The sequence below is a fragment of the Amphiura filiformis genome, chromosome 1 (genome assembly GCF_039555335.1).
Source record: "Amphiura filiformis chromosome 1, Afil_fr2py, whole genome shotgun sequence".
Classification (NCBI taxonomy): domain Eukaryota; kingdom Metazoa; phylum Echinodermata; class Ophiuroidea; order Amphilepidida; family Amphiuridae; genus Amphiura; species Amphiura filiformis.
Genome location: NC_092628.1, coordinates 101,277,326 through 101,302,962, shown reverse-complemented (window position 1 = coordinate 101,302,962; position 25,637 = coordinate 101,277,326). Strand labels below are relative to the sequence as shown.

The window sequence follows — 25,637 nt, the reverse complement described above, 5'->3', positions numbered from 1 at the left end:
GCTATCGCTTACGGAATTGCTGAACTGGGATTATTTTATTAATTTGGACAGTACACAGACATTGAAGAACATTATTGGAAGATAATGATCGAGTACAAGTTACATTAATTACGCATGGATCAATATACACACAGCGGTATTCCCCATGTTGATACCATGCTTGAGGATCAAATAAAACGCCGACGCCAATGAAATTGACCCAATTTTATAGTAAGTTAGGAACAACATTTAAACCATTTTGCTGATAAAATGTTGTCTGATGACATAAACTAGTCCCAAACAAAAATGTTTGGTAGACTCATAACCGGTGCGATCTTACCTTTCCGATGTTGATTAAGATACTTCTTGCATCGATCCCGAGATGCGGAAAAAAAACCAATAGTCATTTTGTCCCACATAAATGAATAAATAACAAAAAAAAACCGATCCCCCGAGTGGACTCACCCATTCGGTGACGTCACACCCGATAATCATCCCTTATCCGACTTGGGCAGCCCCTACTCGCCAAACTTGTAGGGGCGGTCGGGTCGAGATAATCAACATCGGAAAGGTAAGATCGCACGGTTATGAGTCTACCAAACATTTTTGTTTGGGACTAGACTCAGTACACCGGTCGATCTTACCGCTTCCGATGTTGATTAAGATACTTCTTGCATCAACATCTGAAAGATCGATCTAGCAAGTAACCGACGGATGGAGGTACAAGATTGGCCAGCATCTGATAAGGATCGGGAGTGGGTAGCATGGTCATCGCGAGGTCAAACTATTTTCCCCCCTCACGGCCGGGAAACAGAAAGACTACGTGAACAGACAAAAACCCCTGAACTGAAAGTGCAGTGGTTAAGAATAGAAACACTGGTTCTTACCATGTTGGAATTCTGACTGTCTGAAATACACCTGGTACCCAACCACCATATTATCGCCCAAGAACTGCCCTGGTGAACTTATCGCCTGGTCGTTGGCTTACGTTTTTATAGTAAACTGAAGAAAAGGACGACAGGTTCTTCCAGGACACAGCCTGACAAATCTCCTCAATGGGGACCCCCCTATGGTAGGCCCACGATGATGAGATAGATCTGGTTGAGTGGGCCTTGGGGCGAGCGCCTTTTGCCGCCCCCGAGTCCACCAACACCTGGACCAGCCACCGTGCCAGAGCCTGCTTAGCGGCTGGACCGTGCCGTTCAGCGTGGGTGATAAATAAGCGGTCATGAGCCCCCCTCAAGGTTTGTGTTCGGCCAAGGTAGTGCTGTAGCGCCCTCACCGGGCACCACAACCTGTCTTCGGCTATTGACGAACCCTGCCCAATACTGGGTAGGAAGAGGGGCGAGTGTCGGAATGTACTTCGCTCATTTTTTGCAAGGAAATCCGGCGAAGAAACAGCGCCCGCTCCGTTGTTAGCAAATACGGAGGCTGACTTGAGACTGCGTGCAACTCCGAGCAGCGCCGTCCCGAAGCCAACAACGCCAGAAGAAAGGCCGCCTTAAGAGTGACGTATTTAAGGGTCGCGTTTGACAGGGGCTCAAAAGGGTTACTCTTAATATACTCCAAGACTGTGTTGAGGTCCCACGGGGGGACCACCTTCCTTTCCGGCGAGCGCTCGTTGAACATACCGTCGAGAAGAAGACTTAGGGACCCATCTGAATTGATAGTCGACCCGTCTTCAAATCCCCGATGAATCGAGAAAATGGCTGACTTGTAGTAGGGAGCCAAACGCTGACCATACGTACGGAGGGTACACACTCGTCAACCCCCGGCGATGAGAGAAGCAGCTTCTGATGAAAAGCCTCCCTCCGCCGCAGACGTTCCTGATAAGGGCCATGCAGCTAACTGCAGGTGCTCTAGTGGTAGACTTGGTACCTCTCCTCCGGGCATCCGGAGTAGATTTGGTAACTCGGGGAGTACTTGCGGTGGTGCCGCTAGTAGATCCACCATCGGTCGAAACCACAGGTGTTTCGGCCAGAACGGTGCTATCAGAATGACGTTGCAATCCTCCCTCCCGATCTTGGTCACTACCCTTGCGAGCAGTGAGATCGGGGAAAGCGTAAGCAGTCATTCCTCCCCAGTCTCACGGACAGAGCGCCCACGGCGAATGCCTGTGGGTCTGCGACCCTCGAGCAGTACACGCAGCTGATGATTGCGATGAGATGCGAACAAATCTATCGAGGGGATAGTCTGGGCGACCTGCGGAGCAAGGGACCATTCTGTAGGTCCCGACACCTTTCCTCGTGACAGATCGTCCGCGAGGATGTTGGTGACTCCCGCTATGTGCATCGCTCTCAACGTAATCTGCCTGGCCTTGCACCACCCTATCAGGCGTAGTGCGCGCAGGCACAACCGTGGTGACCTGGTGCCCCCTTGTCTGTTGAGGTAGGCCACCACGGTTGTGTTGTCTGTTTGGACAACGATATGAGATCCCACGATCACCTTCTCGAAATGCTGGAGAGTTCTCTCCACTGCCCAAAGTTCGAGAAGGTTGATATGGAACTCCGTCTCCGTGGCCGACCATAGGCCCGAGACTGAGTCCCGTGGATGTGGCCCCCCAGCCCAGCTTTGACGCGTCGGTCGTCACCGCTGGTGCAGGAAACCTGACACCTTGAGTCAAATTGGGCTGATGGGTCCACCACCAGAGTTCCTCTCGCGCGATCTCCGACATCGGAACCGCGAGGGATATTGGGTGACGACTGGGCCTGTATAAGGCTAGAAGGTGTAGTTGTATAGGCCTCATGTGAAAGCGGCAGTACGGTACGAGGTCTACCATACTGGCCATAAGGCCCAAAACCTTCATCCATGCCACAGCGGTGCCCCTCTGACTCGGCCAAGAGTCGGGCACACCTCGCCATGTTCGCCACCCTCTCGGGTGAGGGCGCCATGATCCCCTCCTTGAGGTTGATCTGGGCCCCTAGAAATAGCGGTGTCTGCGTCGGGACCAAATTGGATTTCTTGACGTTGATCAGAAATCCCAGGTCCCGCACCGTGCACGGACTACTAACTCCACGAGACACTGTGTCTCCAGCGGGTGCGTCCGTAAATGAACCAATCGTCCAGGTAGCAACACATGTTGACTCCCCTGCGCTTCAGGTACGCTGCCACCGCCCTGACCCGGAGTGTAAACACCCTGGGGGCGGTGGACAAGCCGAATGGCAGGCATCGAAACTGGTAAGTTTGACCCTGTACCTTGAAGCGTAGAAACCTCTGATCTTGAGGTGCGATCGAACATGCAGATATGCGTCCGAGAGATCTAGCGATGCCGCCCACATACCCTTGATGGGGCAGGCTAGCACCGGCGAGAGTCTCCATTCTGAACCTCTTGGGCCTGATGAACTCGTTCAACGGCTTGAGGTTCAGGATGGGCCTCCAGTCGCCGGTCTTCTTTGGAGCCAGAAAAAATGTGCTCCAAAACCCCTTGGTGAAAGGGGGGTAGACCGGGACAATCGCTTGCTTCGTGAGAAGCTGAGTGACCTCTGAAAGTAGTGCCCGACGCTGGGGGCCGTCTGGCGGCACTACCGTGGACCTCTGAATCGTGCAGGCGCACGAGGGGTGGCTGGTAAATTCCACTAACAATACCCAGGCGCCCGGGGAGATGGCATGCCATCTCCGGGCGTAATGCAATAAGCGGCCGCCCACAGGGGGAATCCCCTGTGGGAAGTCCAAGGCCTGCCGGCATGGACTGTCGACCGCCGTGCCCTCAGTATCTATCTTGTTTGCCTCCCTTAGAAGAACGGCTCTTCTTAGGGGGCTTGCCATACGATCCAGCACTACTCTTGCGCTTCCCAGTTTTTTTGGGAGGTGCTGGAGTAGCCTCGGTGTAGTCGGTGGTGCGCGTCCTGCTGAAGCGGAGCTGGCGCTGAAGAACGCTTAGAAGACTTTTTCTTCTTGTGCTTCTTCTTCGCCTTACTGCCCTTCCCCTTGGTCAGGGCAGCCTCTGACTTCTTCAGAGTGCTCTCATTGGTGGCCTTCTTTGCCCGGTCCTCTACCGTAGCGTAAAAGGCCTGTCCAAAGAGAAGCCCTTGTCCCTCCGAGTCTGACTTCTTCATTGCTTCAGCAAAGTCAGAGCCATAAGTCGACTGGAGGGACAAACAGGCATTCTCCCGGCGGCGAGATGACATCCTATGGGCTAGGCCCATAGAACTCTCGTTGAGGTTAGCTGTTAGCACCGCTAACAGATTAACCCCGCGGAAGAGTTCCGACGCTGCCCGTGGTCGCTTTGCGACCTTCCTGCCGAGGTGCTCGGCAAGCGTGGTAGCAACGCTAGAGACTCTGATAAGCGGCCGCTCGCCTTATCGATGAGCTTTAGCTCCTCCTCCCACTGGGGGAGAACGACCCGTCGCCTTGGCGCTAGCGGCAGGCGCTTGTAACGCTCTGGATCCATGTCAGGGACCCTGAGGTAGGTTTCAGTAGTCCTCCTGCGAAACACGCAGTGGAAGCGCAAGCACGCGCGTCGAAGCTCCAGCGAGCCTGACAGCCCCACGAAACCCTTGAGGTCCGCCGGGAATGCAAGTGCAGGCGACCCTTGTGTGGACGCCGCTAGCTGGGCATCCTACTGAAAGATGCCCTGGTCCTCCTGAATGGACTCCTCCTGAGAGAAAGCCAGGCCCAAACCTTGGGCCACACGGCTCATCACCTCAGCGGTGTCCGCAGGCAGACCATTGCTAGCGAGTTCCTCACGGGGAAGCGGGGGAAGGATACCTGAAGCTACCCTCACAGCCTCATCAGACTGTGAGTCGCTACTGGTTTCATCTTCCGACTCCTTTCCCTCGCCGTCAGACTCTGACTCACTCTCTGATGAGGAAGAGATCTGACGACGGGCATCTGAAGGTGGACAGGGAGGTATCGCCACCGTGTGGCTAGCCAACTGAACACCAGCAGAAGAGGGAGTACTCCCGCTAGACCCCGAGATGCTAGCCATAGCACCCCGGGATCCGCGACGCTCGCTGCTGTCGCCCTAGCCATAGCAGCGGGCGGCCTACCCTGAGCGGTATCAGGGTGAGCCACGCGCCGCCCAGCCTGGGTAACAGCTGGTGGTACTGCTTGCCCAGCGCTTAGGCGGCACTTGCCACGCGGTGCTGACCGTGGAAGAAACCACCCTGCGGCGGGTACCACGGGCATACCCTGTCGGTAGCTGACCCTGAAAGGATCCGCCACCAGGGACACCCCATGGAACGGCAGTACCAGCACCGCCTCCCCCCCCTGTTGCCACAGAGACTGTGGCAACCAGGACGAGTACTGCGGTACCTGCGTGGTTGTAGCGTGGGTGCCCGGTAGGGCTCCCGGCTGTGTACCACTGTACCCATGCCTCACAGCGTTCCCCGCTAGAGGATCAAGCCGCAGTGTATGGGTACCCGCTATACTGGCTGTCCCTTGGCTAGAAGGAGCTTGCCGAGTATCACGGGTAGCTGAGCGTGTATACCCCGATCAGTCACCTCGCTACCTGAATAGGCAGTATCAATCAATGGAGCCATGCTCCGCTGAATAGATAGTGATCGATCATAAGAGGGTAATTGACCCATTGACTGTAATGGATCACCCACGCTCTGCTGGCTCTCGAGGACATAAGTGGGTTGTTGATCAGCCAGGCTGTTCAAACTACCTACCCTAACCTCTTGAGCCTCGCCCAAGGTCGCTGTGTGTGGCGGACCACTCACGGCAGCTATGGGCGCGTGCATAGTGGCTACCACTGAGGTCGAGCCGTAGCTCGTCTCGGTAGCTGCCACCGCTTGCACTTGGGTCGCTGTCCCGTGAGAGACTGCGAGCCCAACCCCGTATAGCCGCTTAGCCAGTCCCGGAGGACAGCCGGCAGCCATTCCAAGGCCCAGGGTATCACTCGGCGGTCCCGCCATGGAACGCTGCCGTGTGACAACCCCAGTTGGTTCTGCTGCCTAAGACTACACCCGAAGCGTTAGCCCCGGTATCGTCTCTGCTAAACCCATGCACGCCATTCGACCCTTGCGGGAACGAAGGCGTGCTGCGTGCGTGGATCAACCCAGGCAAGCCCGGGTTCCACTGGCACGCTGCGTGCTACAGACCAGCCCAGGCAAGCCCGGAGGTCCGTTCGCACGCTGTATGCTAGGATTCAGCCCAGGCAAGCCCGGGGTACCCTTGGCATACTGTCCATCACCGGCTACTTCATGCTGGGTGCTAGACCCGCTGTTACATCCAGCAATAGACGGGTGTCCACCTGCAAGAAACTCGCTAGAGATCTCACTGGTAGACTGGTACTCGCCTGTTAGGGCAAGTACCGCCCTGCTGCCTGCTACTAGCTTAGACGGTTTGTCAGTGCTTTCGCTGGCTGCTAGGCCTTCGGGCTCGCTAGCAGTCCCCGGAGGATCCGCCTGCTTGCCTGGGACCGGAGCCCCAGAGGTTACCTTAGCGTGGCCCTTGCCGGCCGCGCTAGTACCTACCATATCAACCTTACCTGTAGCCTTCTGTTTCCTGGTCTGCGTTTTCTGTCTGTGTCGATGTGCCAAACGAGCGCTACTTTCTAAATCTTGAAATGTACGTCCGATAAGCCTATGCAAAAAGATGCACACTTATTAAATTTAGAACAATCCCTATGGGTGTAGCAGAGTGGATGTGGGTCCCACTCTGCCACAAGGGAAGGGCAGGATTGACAAGGCCTGGACATGTTGTAGTAAATCGGGGCGTATAGCACTACCCCCCTAACACAAGCTCAAGCCCAATAAGCAGACCCACACGCACAGTGGCTGTCGAGATGTAGTGGTATGATATAAAAATATATATACAAAGGGATGAAAAACTGAAAACCTTTTTCTATAGATTTGTCAGGCTGGTCCCTTCGGAAACCCACCGAACTCTTAGCAGTAACTCGTCATCTGACGCGTACTGAAAGATATAACGATAGAGCACACCATAAACATAGCGATAATCACTCACCATACATGTATACACACTGTACTGTACAAACATCTATTGTAACTTACTAGTCTGCTATAGCTGTTTTACGTGAGAACAAAAATAAAATGGCGTCCTAAGGGCGGCCATTTTGAAAACGTGTGTCCCGTGATACTGAACGGAAACACTCATACAAGCTAAGTTTTTGGATCGTTTTTGTCACTTTTCTAGTCGAAAAATGTCGTCAAAACTATCTCCCTAGCGTACTATACTGGTTGGTTTTTACCTCAGGTGTAACAAACAAACTGTATATCTTGTCCTTTGGTTCGTAATGATACTTAGCGTTGGCAAAGAAAAATCCACACGTCTATCTCATGTAGAAACCAAGGAGGATAAGGGATGATTATCGGGTGTGACGTCACCGAATGGGTGAGTCCACTCGGGGGATCGGGTTTTTTTTGTTATTTATTCATTTATGTGGGACAAAATGACTATTGGTTTTTTCCGTATCTCGGGATCGATGCAAGAAGTATCTTAATCAACATCGGAAACGGTAAGATCGACCGGTGTACTGAGTCTTTTATTTATTCTTAGACTTCCATTGTATTTAGATGCACGAAATTGGTTTTAATATAATATTGCTTTACTTAAAACAAATAATTACCTCACTCCTCAGTTTGCTTTGTAGCGCCACAATCGTGAAAATAGCGCATTACAGAAGAGTATGCATGTCAAAATCGGCCGTTCGTGGTGCGGCTTATATGGCGGTGCGGCTTATACGCCGCCGTTTGAATCTTATTTTAGCATTTTTTCAGACCTGCGGCTTATACTCCGTGCGGCCAATATTCCGGAAATTACGGTAAATGTTTTCGCTAAAAATTGCTATGCAAATATTTCAAAGTAAATCAAACCCTGGTCCCCATGTTTGATTGCCTTTGTCACATGTAGTCTGGACACCACAACACAACAGATATCAGAAGATAGTCAGATTAGAATTGTTGACACAACAGCCGTCTGTTTAGCTTTACAATTATTGTCCCATGATTATTTATCAATTTCCAGTCCCGTATAATGGTATTTTATGTAATATACTGGCAGTCAATTTCTACACTAGTTTTGAAAACTAAAGTGCAAATTTACTTGATGCAACAAAATGAAGTTGGAATGCAGAAGAAATACACAAGAAGATGGCTAGTTGATGATGTTGTTGATTTATTCAATTATTCATAAGCATTTAGACCCATTCAATCTAAAGTGCTCTGAAAGTTGATTCATGGATTGGATGAGGGACAACAAAATTCAACAACACTTAAAACTTTCTGGGAAAATAATAGCACTTGAAATTGCTATAGCGTACTCAACTCAGAATTCAAAGAAAATGTTAACAATAAGCTAAAGGATAAACTTAAATTAACAAGTTGAAAATGAAAAAAAATAGTATACAATCTCAATTTGAAATGGCCAATTCAAATAAACATGTTTGTGTTTCACTTGAACTTCAATACAGAGATGCTAATTTCAGACACAATTTGATGCTGACGTAAACATGGTAAAACCCTGCACCACAACTATGTACACAAGAGTAGGCCAAATTCCAAAATGTACAAACATGTTTTTTTGTAATTGAATTAGCATAGCTGGGATTTTTGTCACAGGGTCTTGCTTAGTTCCCAAAACTGACAATTAAAAATATATACAAACATTTTAGATGCAATTTGACCAAAAAACCAAAAAAACTGCTCTTTTTAATATTACAAAGTTCTGCAAGACCTGTCAGATGGGGACAAATTTTTGTCAATGAGCAGTGGTACCAGAATTACCCACAGAATTTAATTTTAACACCAAGTATGTTTCAACAGTCAACACATTTTGCACACTGAATAAAGAAAGTTGAAAAGTTGAGATCTCCATGGGACTACCACAATACAAGCTTGTAGAATTATTCTGTTGACATAAATCCCAAGTTATATTAAGATCCTTGTCACATTGCTATTTTCCATATTTGCAACATACCTACCAAAATGCTAAGGAATGATTTTTACATCAAGATGAACGAAATGACCCAATAGCTCAATGTACCAACGCATTGTATGTCCATTGTACACACCAACACATCACCAGATCCCCACATTTATTTTATACAACCAGTAGAGCTAGAGCTGTGGACATTGGACATGGGGGTGTTTTGACCCACTTTTTACCTGGAAAATGCCAGTACCAGAATCATGTAAATATACTATATGGCTGTTTACATGCAGTAAAGGCCAACACCTCTTAAATACAACTACTTTGAACATTTCAAATTTCATTTACATGTATCCTTCTAATCTTCCATTCTTGCACAAACAGTACTTACATGAATATAGCTCAAACTTCCAAGGTACTATAAGAGCACATTACAACACTTTACAATTCACTGATCACACCACTGCACATTCTATCTGGAAACTGCTTCAACCATAACACTACACGTGGCCAATTTAAAATACTCACTGCTTTGAAGCATGTTTGAAGAGCTTGAGCATTGAGTGGATGATCTTGTTCACAACAAACACAACCACACATGGCCAGGGGTAATTTAACTGTAGAGGTCAAGTATGTATTATTACAGTGTTGCCAAGTTTTAAGCACAACACTGCACAATTGGAACACAACACCGGGCACAACACCCAGTAGTCTTGTGCAGGGAATTAATATCCGGAAGTGGCTAGATGGCTTTAATACTTAGTACTTTGGTATAGGCAGGCCCACGTCACGCAGGATTTTTTTTGGGGGTGCTGATTTTGAAAAAGTGGACCTTTTTCCAAGGGGGGCGATTTTGTAAAAAGTTGACTTTTCCTGGATAATTTGGACCTTTTTTGGCCAAAATAGCGTAAAAACCCTGATTTTATTGCTCGCTACCCGCGCAAATTGTCATATTTTGGGACTTTTTGTATACTTTTGCCCATTTGGGGGGGGGGGTGCGACCGCACCCCCCCTGCGTACGGGCCTGGGTATAGGCCTACTACTTGTTGAAGAACTGGGGCTTGGTGATGGAGTGACCAGGCACGGCCCTGCAAGGTGCTAACACTTCAAAGTGTTCATAGTTCTGGTCGCTAGGGTTCAAATCCCCGCACAGGCATGGAATCCTACGTAATATGTATCATGTTCGCTTCCATCTAGCGATCAATAACCTGAATAACCATTGTGTAATTCAATTCAATGCACAAGCTCATACACATGTGTTTCTTTGATCAATCGCATACAATATAACCTGTGATCAATAATGAACGTTGGTCAAAAGACGAGCTTACTGAAGTGAAAAATTATGTACATGCAGATTCATCCTTTATGCATATTGGCTTGAAAATCATAAAAAGCGATTGCTTGATCAACCCAAATGATTTTATTAGCGTTATTTCTAAACCAAAGTGCAGGGTCGTGCAGGGCCAATAGCAAAAAAAAAGAAAAAAAAAAAAGAAAAAAGAATAAGATATAATAATATCACAGACATCAGGTCTGAAAGGACTTGATCAAGTCTAATCTATTGTGGCTGCCTTCAAAGGTAGCCCAATTGTGCTCAAAAAGTACTTCATAGCAAGTTCAACTGGACACAATTGCACTTTGTCCTGGGTCAATAGTCAACAAAGAGATGGGTCAACATAAATGGTCAGGTCTCAGCTCTGTTGTTTGTATACTATACTGTGCATGTAGCCACCTTGTTTGCCTTACTTTATTTTATGAAAAAATTGCTTTTAAAAATATTAACCACATTTTGAGACATTTCTGTCTGTAAACATTATAAAGTCTAGACCAGACATTCTCAAACAGAGTTGTGGCAGGGTTCCAACTTCCAAGTGGTGCATAATCTCATGTTTAATAGAAGAAAAAAATAATAATAATACCAGATTGGTCCGAGTATAGTCCCACCCGCTTTTTATGTGAACATTTCTCACAATTGGGGGTGGGATTATACTCAATTTCAAAAAAAAAAAAAAATTTTAAATTTTTTTTTGTAAGTTTTTTTTTTCCCCGGTTTTGGAGTGTCCCTGGACCTAGACCTAGATGTTAGGATCATTCATGGTTGACCTAAAAAAAAAAAAAAAAAAAAAAAAAATTTCAAGATATTTTGTATTTTTAATATGAAAATTGATACTTTGTTTTCATGTCATACTCTATTAATGATTTCAAAATGCATTCAAATTCAATGCATTTTGAAATCATTAATAGAGTATGACACTCTAAAAAATTATCAATTTTCATATTAAAAATACAAAATATCTTGAAATTTTTTTAAATTTTTTTTTTTAGGTCAACCATGAATGATCCTAGCATCTTTTTTTTTTTTTTTTTTTTTTACAATTTCTGAAATTTTTCGAAAAATGGGGGGTGGGATTATACTCGAACATGGGACTATACTCGGACCAATACGGTAATAATAAGGGACCGTTCACAAACACTTGTTTTTTTACCCTTCTAAGGTAATAAGTACAGCTTGTCTGTACGCAGTGCGACAATACTCATACATATGAGGGAGGCACTTATAAGGAAGAAGAAGAAGAAGGGGGGCCCTGAAAAAAATGACCACAAATTTTCCTGGAAAAATTGAGTTTATATGCTTTTCTATGGGGTTGACCCATAATTTTCATTTCAAAAAGGGGGGGCCCTGAAATTTTTGAGGTCTGTAAAGGGGGGCCCCGAAAAATGTTTGTGATAAATTTTTTTTGCATCAGGCCCCCCTTACAAGTGTTTGTGAATGGTCCCTAAATAAATAAAAAAGTTAACATTGGGGGTTTCAAAGAGTTCAAATATGTGCTGATATGTCCTTGTTCTACAAATTGGGTAATGTGTGCTGTGCAACTTGGTAAGCTTACTACACAAGATAGCATGAAAATGTCGGCATTTTTGAAACATCTTGGTTGAAAAAAAGTGGTGGGGGCGTTTATTTGAGGGGGGGGGCGACTATTTGACTAAATACATAACTTTCGCTACCAGTTGGCAGTGTGTAGTAATTTTTTGAAAAATGCAAAATTAGTCACAGTTAGTTCCAGTAACTGTAACTTGTGACATCTGTTCCACAAATAAGAAACATCACAATATGTGGGCTCATTTTGGGCTCTAAGAATGTAGCCGAGGAAACAGGGCTGTCAACTCTCACGCATTGGCCGTGAGTCTCATGCATTGGGTCACTTGATCACGGTCTCACGCCAAGGTAGTATAATCTCACGCCCAGGTAGTAAATCTCACGCAAAAAGCTGAAAAATGCGTATAATCTCACGCATCGTCATGAATGATTCTTGGACTTGGCTAGAGTTCTCGAGCATCGAGCAAATCTGTGCTGACATGAAAATTTTAAATTGCTGCTCAAACCCGGCAAGAGTTTTACAGAGAAGATAAAAAAAATATTCTCTGTTCAAAGTCAAACCGTGTCTAACTAGTAACTACTACTAACTAGCTACAAAATATACAAGATTTTGCATGATGCCAGTGTCAAGTGGTATATACTAAGTAAAGGGCTGCCATGTTGTGGATCTGTACCACTACCAGTATGTGTATGACGTGTATCATTCATGGTACATCATATGATTACGTGCTAATACTTAAATTTAAAGGGAGCAATATCTTTTTAAAACTCACGTGTGCGTTATCCAAACACCTCTTGCATACAAGTTCCGTTTTGCATGCACTTCCTCGAATGTCCATGCAGGTCTTCAGCTTCAAAATGTTGGTGAAATTTGCGTGCAAATTGGCACCTCTGTTATGGTAGTATCCTCCTCCCACGTTGGAAATAACCTGATGATCTCATCGATCAGCAGCGCAGCGCAGCAAAACAATCAGCGTGACCTTACCGGAAGCAAAATACCAAAGCGAGTCTGTCAATCAATTAAATTGTCTGGAAAAACGGATTTTGATTGGCTGATGATAAGGCACCTGTTCGTGACATTTTCAGTGATTGGTTCATTGTTAATGATAAAGGTGGAGCTAATTTCTCGATCTTTTCCGTAGTTAAAAACACGTCAAACGTCCATTCTTCTTATGTTTTCATTAATCTCATGTCAGTCGTATTCTTCTCTATGCCAAAATTACTCTGCATGTATCTGTTAAAGAGACTTTAATCACTATTATTTTGCCATTTTTTATTTTAGATTATATAAACTATGAACAGCTGACCTCGTTCTGAGGTAGCGTGGCCGAGTGGTCTAAGGCGCTGGTTTTAGGCACCAGTCATTTCGATGGCGTGGGTTCGAATCCCACCGCTGCCAAATTCTTTGCAGGACTAAAATTTATACAGGGTGACCCAAATAGTATTGAACTTATTATTTATTTATTGTTTGACAGAAGAAGCTTTTATTTCTCTACATGCAGATTTCAAATTGTGATTTGTCTGGAAAAATATTATTATATTTAGGTAGAAAACCCCTCCCCCTTGCGTACAGGCCTGGTTGCTCTAAATTTACCTGTTGTTCTACAAACACAATAAATTATTGTTGTCTTTAATATAATTTGACTATAATTTATGATTATTGAAAATTGAATTGAACTAACTAAGGGACCGTTCACAAACACTTGTAAGGGGGGGGGCCTGATGCAAAAAAAATTTATCGCAAAAATTTTTCTGGGCTCCCCTTTACAGACCTCGAAAATTTCAGGGCCCCCCCTTTGACATGAAAATTATGGGTCAACCCCATAGAAAAGCATATAAGGCCGTGTAAAATTAATATTTTGGTTCTCGTCCCTCCCTCCTCAATTTCTGGGATTTGTCAGATTTTTTTTTTTTTTTTTTAGATTTTTCAATTTTTTAGACTTTGGAATGATTTATGAAATCTTCATACATATAAATAAGTTTATTAGAGAACAAGCATCACTTCCAAGTCTTTTGTGGTACTCTAGGGGTTTATCCCTCAGAATCTCACATTTGAAAAAAAAAAGGCCTCATCGTTTCCTCGAGCACTGTTGGAGAAGACCGAAAACTACTGACAATGCTAATTTTACATTGAAAAAAAAAAAAAAAAAAAAACACCTCCCTCCCTCATCAATTCATGAAAATCCTCTGGACGAGAACCAAAACATTAATTTTATACGGCCTAAACTCAATTTTTCCTGGAAAATTTGTGGTCATTTTTTTCAGGGCAGGAGGCTCAAAAATTTTCAGGGCCCCCCTTTTTGCATCAGGCCCCCCTTACAAGATCCCAATTTGCAAACCTTTGTATAAAAAGAACTAATGTTAGGCCGTGTAAAATTAATATTTTGGTTCTCGTCCCCTCCCTCCTCAATTTCTGGGATTTGTCAGATTTTTTCTTTTTTTTTATAGATTTTTCAATTTTTTAGACTTTGGAATGATTTATGAAATCTTCATACATATAAATAAGTTTATTAGAGAACAAGCATCACTTCCAAGTCTTTTTGTGGTACTCTAGGGGTTTATCCTCAGAATCTCACATTTGAAAAAAAAAAAAGGCCTCATCGTTTCCTCGAGCACTGTTGGAGAAGACCGAAAACTACTGACAATGCTAATTTTACCTCATCAATTCATGAAAATCCTCTGGACGAGAACCAAAACATTAATTTTATACGGCCTAAAACTCAATTTTTCCTGGAAAATTTGTGGTCATTTTTTTCAGGGCCCCCCTTAGGAGGCTCAAAAATTTTCAGGGCCCCCCTTTTTGCATCAGGCCCCCCCTTACAAGATCCCAATTTGCAAACCTTTGTATAAAAAGAACTAATGTTTACAACAATCCAAATGAACTTGTTCAAAGACTTGGTTTCAAGTATCATTGCAAGAGCAGCACTATTGGTGTAGCACGAGTCGTCCTATGGGGGGGGGGGGCAACTATGATTGGGGTCATCGGCCTGATGGGGCCCGGAGGGCACAAGTTGTTTTCGGCAAGTTTCATATTAAATGGATTTTCTAAATTTTCAGATCGATTGGGGGGGCACATCTTTAATAGGGGATTAAAAAATGTTTAGGCTGGCTGTGTATAGCCTTCAGGTGATCGTTTTGAGACGATTTACTTTCGGGGCGAGTTCATTCCGTTCAAAAATAAGTCTATTACCACGAAAACACATACGCAATAATAGTATTTGCCGCTTCGGGTTTTGTGGACTCAGGCTAGTTTTGAGCCCTTATCGGCTCGGCTCTAATTACAATGCTAGATTCGTCCAGTTCAAAGTCAAACATGGAAGTGGTGTACAACGCCTCAAACTCTGTCTCTGCGTAGTATCATGGTATGGAGCTTAAATACCCCTGATAACGGATTGTATTGAAGTGAAGGCATGTATACATATCTGGATGCGGATGGACGGTCACATCAATGAATACTTCCAATCGATATTCATGGACGCACAGTGAGTGCTGATTTTTATTTGTTTACGTTTTTTAGGTAAGCTTAAAATTATTAAACATGGGCATTGTAGGCCAATAGTATTAGCTATAACCCTTACATTTCTCATAACAAGCTGATTTTTTCAGGATACTATTGGCCTATTGCATTTATTGCGATGCATGCATTCTCCGCAGGCACTGCAGCTGAGGGGCTATTTTAACGTGCCTCTGGTAAGTTTGTGCAGTGAGATTAAAAATCCGTGCAGTGAGAATTAAAAGTTAAAACTGTGCTTAAAATATTTCTATGCCATTGAAGTTCACAAATTCATCATGCTCATTTTTATACCATGTTTACAATTTATACAGAGACTGCCAGCTACGAGCTTTAATAGTATATTACGTCTCAAAAGCAGGCCAGTCTTTTAGATTGGTTGTGCATTCATGCCCGGGCATTCATGAGATGCTAATTTCTATTCCCTATTGTGTTAATTTCTCCCATACTTGACAAAGCATACAGGGATGTGCCACTCCAGTTGCTCACTTGCAAAAATCCTTAAAACTATTTTTTGCTGGAAAATCCTTGAAGACATGGTCTGTTTTTGACATATGCATAAACAGGATAAACCCCTTTTCCACAAGCATGACAAGTGAATCATTTCAAGTTAAGCATTCTAATTTCCAATCTTTGCCATTTATAACCAATAATTTAGCAATAATAACATAATAATATAAAAATTATGAGCGAACTATTAGCCTAGACTCAAGATTTTGAATGCGTAGACTTGTGCCAAGTCTTACCATTTTGTGACTACAATTGTAAGAAAACATGACAAAACAGGATACCGGTAATATTTTTTTAATTCCAACAAATTTATAGTGCTGTATTTTTCTTGAATAGGGAGTAATATCATGCTGCTATCAGTATAGGAACATTAAAACAATTTGATATATATCAGACATCTTCACTAGATAACATTATAAATAAACATTAATTTTCATCAGGTTCGCCGTCGCAAATAATAAAGGAGACAAGGAGAAAAAGTGATCCCGCCTGGGAATCGAACCCAGGACCTCAGGTTTACGAGACCTATGCCTTAACCACGGGAGCTTCATGATTAGGCTGGTTGAAATTCGAACCCATAAGCGGTCACTATAACATTATCTTCAGTGCATATGTGACATGATCAAGGGGAATGAGTCACATGTCGACCCTGGTCGAAAATGAGTTATACACGTTTCTAAAGAGGACATTTAGAGCTTTCAGAAACTTAAAACACTTTCTTTGCCAATATCTCAAAATCAATATTAGCGACATCCGACTCATTTCCCTTGAGCGTGTCATATATTAGCATTCATGATCCAATATATCTTCAGAACTTTGCAGGACTATACAATATATTGTTTTTAGTTTTTTCCCCTGGGAGATTTTGCAATGAATTTACTGAATGCAATAAATACTGATTTATTTTATTTTTGTCTCTACAGGTATTTTTCCAACAGATGAAAGTTGAACTGAAATTAACAGTAGACCTGAATAATGTCACAACTCACAGACAACCTATTGTGAAATAGGTCAATATGGATGAATACATTCACAAAAATGCTGTGGCTTACTCAACGCTGTTATTTTCCTTTGGACTTATGACTAGCATCTTTAACTTTTACTATGTGAAGCTTTTTTTAAGTGTCTATGGTATTTCACAATACTGGTTTAACATTGCTCAATTGATATATCTTCTGTGGAATGCAATCAACGACCCGCTGTTTGCATACTGGCAGGATAATTGCAAAATAGAAATATTTCGAACCCGTGAAGACGGCCATTTTGTATGGCGCACCATTTTTGTAGTCAGTTTCTTGTTAGCGTGGTTTCCTTGGGGAGATTATAATGAAACCAAATGGCTTGCAGGTGTTCATCTATTTGTATCCATGGCATGTTACGATGCTCTTTATACGTTCATCTTGTTGGCGCATTGCGCATTATATGCTGAAATCTCACCAAAACATGAAGACAGATTACGTCTGACAAAATATTCCCAAGTTGCCGGTATGCTTGGTTCAAGTAGCGTCATCCTGGCAGAGTTCTTGTGTGATGGGTTAGAAAATATGCGTGCCTTTCAGATATATGTGCTAATCTTAGGTGTTCTAGGCTGGGCAGGGATGTACTACACAGCAACAAATGTCAGGACCGCTCATGATTTGAAATCCGCAAGCATTCCACAATATTTACCAAAGTCTGATGCATCATCTGATCCTACTGCTACATCAATATTCACCCAATTTATGCAAGTCATCAGGAGAAAGAACTTTATCCTGTTTGTGACCATCAACTTTTTGCAGATCTTCCATAACTATTATCTTCACAACTTTTTATCAATTTTTGCTGATGAACTGATACCGTCCAGAGCTATGCCAAAACTTGTCAAGAAACTGCTGTATGGAGGCTCCAACTTGTTGGTACCGGTAAGATATAAAGTTTGGGTACCCGGTACATGATTGTACATCGTAGCTAGGATTACAGTCAACTAAAGTTGTTCCACACTATGAACCAACAGAATTGATGTGACAGTGGCTGGACCATATGACCCCTCCAGAAATTGTACTTTTCCCAATGTCAGAAAAATACACCAGAATATTGAGCTAATACACCAGAAAAATGAGCAAATGTGCGATGTTATGTTTCCATTTATAATTTCATGTAAAAATGAGCTATAAATGTGCGATGTGTGGTTCTTCTTTCCCCTGTATGAAAAGGCAATGCTTTTAATTAACATTAACAATCAGGCTTATAGGCTGTCAACATTTGGTCAACATGGTTAAATCAAGTGACACTTCCAAAATACCATGGAAACTATCACACAGATTGGTACTCAATCCTTCTAATAATTATAACATGTGCATCAATACAAAATCAAGTTGTTACATGTACATGTATACCAAATTAAATGTTGTAAACTATTGTTCTTCTATCATCAGGTGCTTGTGCTATGCCTTAGTCCACTTGTGGCCAAGAGAGGCTACTACAAAGTACTACTGTGGTCATTTTACTTCAAAGTTGGGACTGCTGCTCTCATGTTCATCTTTGGATATGAATGGCATTGGCTCCTGGTTCTCTTCTTCCTATGTGACAGGTAAACTTGGGCACAATATAAAGGATAAATTTCTTAATTGTTTATGGTTCCAAGTATGCAATGGTGAACATCAAGCACAAAGAAGAAAGTATCTGCCCCTTTTATGTGCCCTTTTTATGACCAATGTTTGCTTAAAGTTTACAATTTTTAAAACTGATCTCTTGCTTTTGAGTTTACAGGTACAAAGATAATGTGTAACAATATGAGTCAGATATATACATCCATTTATGCAAACATGGATTATTCCTTGTCCAATACAGCACCTCATCAGGTCATATCAGAGTTAGGGTTTGATATCACTTGTGGTGATATTTTGAATGAGCAATTCATCCTCTACATATATGTATACCTCTCTTTCCACATGAAACAAATACACAGAATGACAAACATCTAGTTTTTACACATATGAACTTATTCAAACTAAACCATATTTGTCCATATTGTGATATTTCCATGGTAATTTATCCATTGTTTTCTTTGTTGTTATCACAGAAGTCTTCATAAAGCCATCTTCAATTTTTTCAACCTGGCAGTATCTGATATCATTGATGAGGATCAGAGGGAATATAGGAGAAGGTACGCAATTAAAGTACATAAAGTTTGATCAGCTCGTATTCCGCGGGAATTGTTAGGCTTTTACCACTATGCAAAAATGTAGAGTGATATAGTTTACCTGTCTTGTTTATACTGTGTGTGTTTTATATAAAGTAAACAAAGTATAGGACTTTGTGACACTTCTGGCAAGATGTTATAAGGCCCGCCAATTATGAGCTGATCAAACTATGTATGATAGTTGAGAGATTGACATTTGTCATCATGCTTTATGATCAGGGTTGTAGCTACGCTGGGTTGTTGCTGGCGGCCCTGCCCAGCACTCTTTATTTCCACCCAGCACTCAAGTTAATTTTGAGCCCAAATACCCGGCACTCCAGTCTCAAAATCAATGAACAATCAGTATAAAAATTACTAATTCTTATCAAAATTTCAATTTTTTTACCATTTCATATAAATTTTACCCGGCAGTAAAATTTGCCTAGCTATAACCCTGTTTATGATTGTGGGTGTACTGTTAGGGGATGTGTTATTGACAGGATGACAGAATTTTAGGAACAGGGGTGTGGCCTATTATCTTTTTTGAATATATGCATAAGCGCTAACGGGGTTGGCTTGTGTACTGAAAATTTCAAATCTTACTTAAACATATTTAAAGCTATAATCTTACCTGTTGATTGCAGCAATGTGAGCATGGTAGTTTGTATGTGCATTATATTGTATACACAGCTATAAATGAGCAATATTTTCTTTATTCTAACATTTACATTTCAGTCATCCGCTGTCATCCAGTGTCTTTGGCTACAATGCTCTCTTCACCAAACCTGCGCAATCGTTAGCTCCCATGATGATAGTTGCTATCCTAGAAGCTAATAACTACCAAGATAGACTAGCAGAGGACATGTCAGTTGCACAACATGAAGCTCTCAAGGCAGCTATCTTCTCTGTTGCATGCGCTATACCGTTTGTGGTAGGGGTATTACAGGTTATTGTGTGGCGGCCATATTCCATAAGAGATAGCCACCGTGATGATAACAAAATGTATTAAGAATGTGTGTGGAAACTGTAACAATTGGAAAATAATGTAAAACTAGTCATCAACACTTGCATTGTTTATTATTATGCTGGGTGGTGTCCTTGATCTTGATACGTAAAATTAATTTTTTATTACTTCCATGGTCTGTGCTGTGCGCCGAGCTTTCACAAGCGTAAATACAGAAGTGATAAACTATCACGCTGATTGGCTGATCAATGGTCTTGGCAACAAGACAGTTGACCCATTGCTCATCGGCACATAGAAGGGGGAAACTTTGCCACTTCTACCAGTGCGTACCCAGACCACGGAAGTAATAAAATATTTACTGTAGTTCTTGCAAGTTCACAACTGTTGTATTATCTACAAAAGAAAAACCATTAATGTGAGTACTGATGACCAGTTGTTTTTTACTAGATTCTACCCGGCACATTGGCTCCCAGAGCTGTTCCTGTGTGATATGTTTTGGGCTGGTCATTATTTATAGGTTGATGTACGCTTTTACTGGTTGCTTGAGAAATTAGACAAAATAATGCATGCATGCTGATGTGGATGCGTCTAATGCACGAGCCCTGATAGACATGCATTAATGATTGGATGAACGTACGATATGGGCATGCTTATTATGGTTGTAGCCAGACTTTGAATTACGCCATACCACAAATATGAAACTTCCTTATACTCTACTTTGGCAAACAAATAATGTTGATCTTTCCTTTACAAAGCCAATATTAGAGGGATACTAACATTGACTTCTCTGCATGGAAGTCAAATCCTGATCAAGCCTGCCCATGAGGTAACTAATTCCATCATCTCCCTTTTTTTTCATCAAGAATATGCCAGGTTAGTGACAGGGTATCAACCAATTGTATGATCGTCCAGCTTTTCATAAAAAATATGGCAGGTTACATACAGGGTTTCCATTTCCATTTGTGTTTCAGGTTTTTGATCTGGAATTTTTAAATTTCAGTTACAAAATATCCAAGCTATTTCATCATCTTTCAGGCTTTTTATCAGGAATTTTGGTTAGTTACAGGGTATCCAACCACTTCCATAATCTTTCAGTTTTTCTTGTGGAATCTAACAAAAGTTAATTTTCAAACCTATTTTTTTTATCATTCCTTACTTTCCCTTACAGTGTCTTTCAGTTCACTAACATGCTCTTTTACATAACATCTGATTGTTTAATTTAGAATTGTTTACATTAGGAGTATATAAATTGTATGTGAATGCAGGCTATGTCTTGGTTACTTGAGAATGGCTTTTTTGAAAACTGCCTGAAAAAGTGTGTGAATTCGGCTTTAAAAGGCCCAAAATAGGCTGGCTGGACAAAAAATGTAGAAATTTGGACAACAAAACTGCCCAATTTCAGGCAAAATCTCTCATGCATGGTTACTGCAAACTATTCTTTACACAAAAATACCATTCTGCCGCTGCAGTTCAGTGTGTTTAAACTTTGATAACAGCATGAATTCTGCATTTGATCTCACATATATAATGATGACATTTTTGAGGAACTTATCATCAGATCCTAAACAGTACACATATGAAATCAAGTTAAAACTGAATTTGAAGATTGGGGGGGGGTGCCAGATTTACTTCTGATTGGAACATTGAATTTTGGACCCATTAATCGTAATCACAGTACCAGGGATCCATTTCACTAAACTTTTAACCCTTCATATCTCAAGTTGTCCATGTTGTAAATCCCTATTACTTACGAAGGGTACCGATCATAATAAGTCATTTCAGTGAAATAGATATTACGATGTGTCACAAGTTACGGTTGATTTTGAGACTTATGAAGATTTGTTAAGTTTAGTGAAATGGATCCCTGATATGCTGCTGTGTTTCTAATCTTGTACCATCTGTAACTGAATCAAAATTGGATGGATTAAGCACAATACACAAATGTATCGGTCATAATGATGAAACTAGCAATTACATATCTAAGTATTTTGTGACAAAATCTATCCAATTTTATCATTACTATGTTTTTAGAATTGCTTTTCTTAGTATGCAAATGAGGCTTTTGGTTGGATAGATATTGGATGCAAGATTCTGAAAACATTAATAAATCAACCTGTAAACAGAGGCATACAAACAAATCCTTTATTCTTTAAGTATCAGGTGGTTTTATTCCTTTGCCTTAGATAGTTTAGTTTTGTACCTATGTCTTGCCATATATTCTGCAATATTCTAGAAAATTTGTAATATAATTTGTAAGACACATAAAATGTGTATGTTTACTGTATTTAGTATATAAAATCAAAATTGAAACTTGTGTGCTGAAACCATGTGTGTATATATGTAGGCCCTGGGTCTGTAATGTGTGTTGTACAAACAAACACCTTTTGATGTGATATGTTGTTTTATATGTGGTAATTTTGTACATTTTAGATACTTCTACAAATTCTACTATAGAACCAAAGAAGAAAGTAATGTTATAATCATTTGTACTAAAGTGGAGTAGAAACCTTGAGCTGAATCTAGTATTATGTTATATTTAGAGATAGGTTTTCGGCTGCATCTAGTATATATGTGACACGATCTGGTCCATGGGGGCCAAAGGCGGCAAATTTGAAACTGAGATAAAGGTCAAAATATGGAGTAAAAAATAATAAAATACATAAGAAAATAGACATCAAAAACTTCATAACTTTAGAACCAAATATGCTAGACCTTTTTTGTGTTTTCAGTAAATGCACTCATATTATCTCGCCTCGACTACGGCAACTCTCTCCTTGCTGGCACCACCAACATCAATTTATCCAAACTGCAGCGTATTCAAAATAGGGCAGTGCGTCTCATCTACGGCCTCAAACGTCGTGACCACATAACCCCATACATCAAGGACTTACATTGGTTGCCCATCAGGGAGCGTGTCAATTTCAAGATCCTCACCATCATATATCAATGTGTCAATGACATAGCTCCACTCTACCTTCAATCTGGAATTCATTCCTACACCACATCTCGTCATTTACGCTCTTCCATGGATACTACTCGGCTCTCCATTCCTCCCACAATCAAATTAGCTGGTGATAACGCCTTCACTTCCTTTGGTCCTCGAATTTGGAACAACCTCCCACGCAACATCAGGGAGGCCCAAACACTGGCCAGCTTCAAAAAGCTTTTAAAAACCCATCTTTTTCCAATTTGATCCATTTCTTGTTATTGCTATTTCTTTCTTTGTTTTCTCTTATTGTAATGCGCCTAGAGCTAAAATTGTATAGGCGCAATATAAATCGATATATGTATGTATGTATGTAAATGAAAGCATATTGTATGTAGAATGTAATAAGTACAGTAACCCAATTTTCAAAAATGCCTCCTTTGGCCCCCATTGACCAGATCGTGTCACATATTATGTTGTATTTAGAGGTGGGTTGATTAGGTTATTTTGCATATTTATATTCCTCAGAACTTCTGTTTGATTTATAAAATAAATTTCAATAAGCTGATGAAAAATCCTTTCTACTGGCCCTACCAACTGAAATTTTCTGTTTTGGGATTTTTTGTTGTTGTAGGCATGTAAAATCAGCAAAGAAATGTGAGCGAAGCAAGGGAAATAAATTTCAATTTATTTACAGATTTTGGTGATTTATAAAGTAAAAAAAACAACAGACCGATCTTAATTGAAAGGTCCGTCCGCCAGTAGAGTGGGTTTTTATTCATCGCCTAATTCATAATATGTTAAGAGGTTGATAAATGACAGGCTGTGATGTACAATTTTGGTATTTATTTATTTATTTTCTCTTTATTCAGGAAACTCTTTCATTATATTAGTACTGATCTCCAAACACAGGTGTAGATCAATCAGACATGATGATGAGCACAAATTACAAGAAAGGAATATAATAATAAGAATATAAAATAATACAAGTGAGGATATAAACATACATGAACAGTTCAAGGGAAATAAACATGAAATGCAATAAAACCCATTGTTTCTATAAAAGAACCATTGCAAAATCTGTGAAAGAAAACAAAAGGAATTACCTGGCACATTGTAATTCAGTATAAATCTGCCACAAATGCTAAAACATGTCCACTAATTTGCACAACTTAGCTTTCAGGATATTGAGAAAACATGGTTAAGCTGTAATAGTCTGTATACCTTTCTTGAGTCAGTAATTTAGATATGGTTTTTATGCCTCCACCGCGAGGCATACTGTTTTTGCAATGTCCGAGATTCCGCTTCCGTCCGTCCGGAGGCTGTATCTCGGGCATGGATGGGCGGATTGACTTCAAATTTTCAGGATAGGTGGGTCATGGTAAAAAACTGTGGCTACTTTTTTTGGGTGGGGTTCAAGGTCATATACTGAGGTCAAAGGTCATTTAAGGTCAAATTACAAAGTCCGTCCGTCCGGAGGCTGTATCTCGGGCATGGATGGGCGGATTGACTTCAAATTGTCAGGATAGGTGGGTCATGGTCAAAAACTCTGGCTACTTTTTTGGGTGGGGTTCAAGGTCATATACTGAGGTCAAAGGTCAAATTACTAAAAACTGTTGTATGGGCATGAAACTTGGTGGGTACAGTCAACATTTAGAGCCAACATTTTGGAAGTTCATTTTGGGGTCATCCAGGGTCACCCAGGGGTCATCTAAGGTCAAATTACTAAATATTGTCTTATGGGCATGAAACTTGGTGGATACAGTCAACATTTAGAGTCAATTTTTTTAGGTCATTTCGGGGTCATCCGGGGTCACCCAGGGGTCATCTAAGGTCAAATAACTAAATATTGTCTTATGGGCATGAAACTTGGTGGGTACAGTCAACATTCAGAGTCAAAAGGTCAAATTACTAAGTCCGTCCGTCTGGAGGCTACTTTTTTTTTTGGTGGGGTTCAAGGTCATATACTGAGGTCAAAGGTCATTTAAGGTCAAATTACTATGTCCGTCCGTCCGGAGGCTGTATCTCGGGCATGGATGGGCGGATTGACTTCAAATTTTCAGGATAGGTGGGTCATGGTCAAAAACTCTAGCTACTTTTGGGTTGGGTTCAAGGTCATATACTGAGGTCAAAGGTCATTTAAGGTCAAATTACTAAAAACTGTTGTATGGGCATGAAACTTGGTGGGTACAGTCAACATTTAGAGCCAAATTTTTGGAAGGTCATTTCAGGGTCATCTAAGGTCAAATTACTAAATATTGTCTTATGGGCATGAAACTTGGTGGATACAGTCAACATTTAGAGTCAGTTTTTTGGAAGGTCATTTTGGGGTCATCCGGGGTCATCTAAGGTCAAATAAATAAAATTGGTTGTATGGGCCTGAAACTTTGTGGGTACAGTCAACATTTAGAGCCATTTGGCATGTCATTTTGCAGTCACCCAGGGGTCATTGGAGGTCAAATTACTATAAATGGATTCGTACACATTTAAATTTAAATTGCCCCATGGTGGAGGCATCCCACTCGACGCCTTGCGTCGAAAACCGCGACGTATCTAGTTTATTATATCTCTAAATGTAATGATGAGAAGTATATGAAAGTATACATTTTCAGAAAGGAAATGATGCAAGGAATCCAACGAGCATAACAGACTCCTGCAAAAAATAAGTTTTTGAGAAAATCACAAAAATTCATTTTGCTGACTCGAGGAAGGTATACTGACTATTCACCATCACCCCCTTTTTTATAGACTGGTCCTATTTTGGAAAATTGCATTCTAACAGACAAGTTGGCGTAAAAGTTAGCAACCAGCTTATATTTTATAATTTGGGTAATTGCTGAACTTGTACCTGTAAGCAGTATTTTGAGACTGTGA

General features: G+C 41.8%; 2 protein-coding genes and 1 non-coding gene across 4 annotated transcripts in view; 2 read left to right on the top strand and 1 right to left on the bottom strand.

The window, feature by feature from the left end:
- LOC140160608 (eukaryotic elongation factor 2 kinase-like) overlaps nucleotides 1–12,641 on the bottom strand; it is a 63,415-nt gene extending 50,774 nt beyond the window's left edge. Inside the window, exon 1 of the mRNA XM_072183856.1 lies at nucleotides 12,466–12,641. The gene's annotated coding sequence lies outside the window, so the exon portion shown is untranslated. The remainder of the gene's footprint in view (nucleotides 1–12,465) is intronic.
- Nucleotides 12,642–13,009: 368 nt separating this feature from the next.
- Trnal-uag (transfer RNA leucine (anticodon UAG)) lies at nucleotides 13,010–13,091 on the top strand. The gene has a single exon. It is a non-coding gene; the product is annotated as a tRNA-Leu (tRNA).
- Nucleotides 13,092–14,917: 1,826 nt separating this feature from the next.
- On the top strand, nucleotides 14,918–20,451 carry LOC140160592 (transmembrane protein 180-like). 2 transcript variants are annotated; one of them, XM_072183844.1, is made up of 5 exons: nucleotides 14,918–15,174; nucleotides 16,637–17,614; nucleotides 18,128–18,282; nucleotides 18,775–18,858; nucleotides 19,609–20,451. In XM_072183844.1, the coding sequence occupies exons 2-5, from the start codon at nucleotides 16,730–16,732 to the stop codon at nucleotides 19,880–19,882; spliced, it is 1,398 nt and encodes a 465-aa protein (XP_072039945.1). In that variant the 5' UTR covers nucleotides 14,918–15,174; nucleotides 16,637–16,729; the 3' UTR covers nucleotides 19,883–20,451. The 2 variants fall into 2 exon arrangements, with proteins under 2 accessions (XP_072039945.1, XP_072039937.1); XM_072183836.1 differs by having other exon boundaries at nucleotides 14,918–15,209.
- Nucleotides 20,452–25,637: the final 5,186 nt, after the last annotated feature.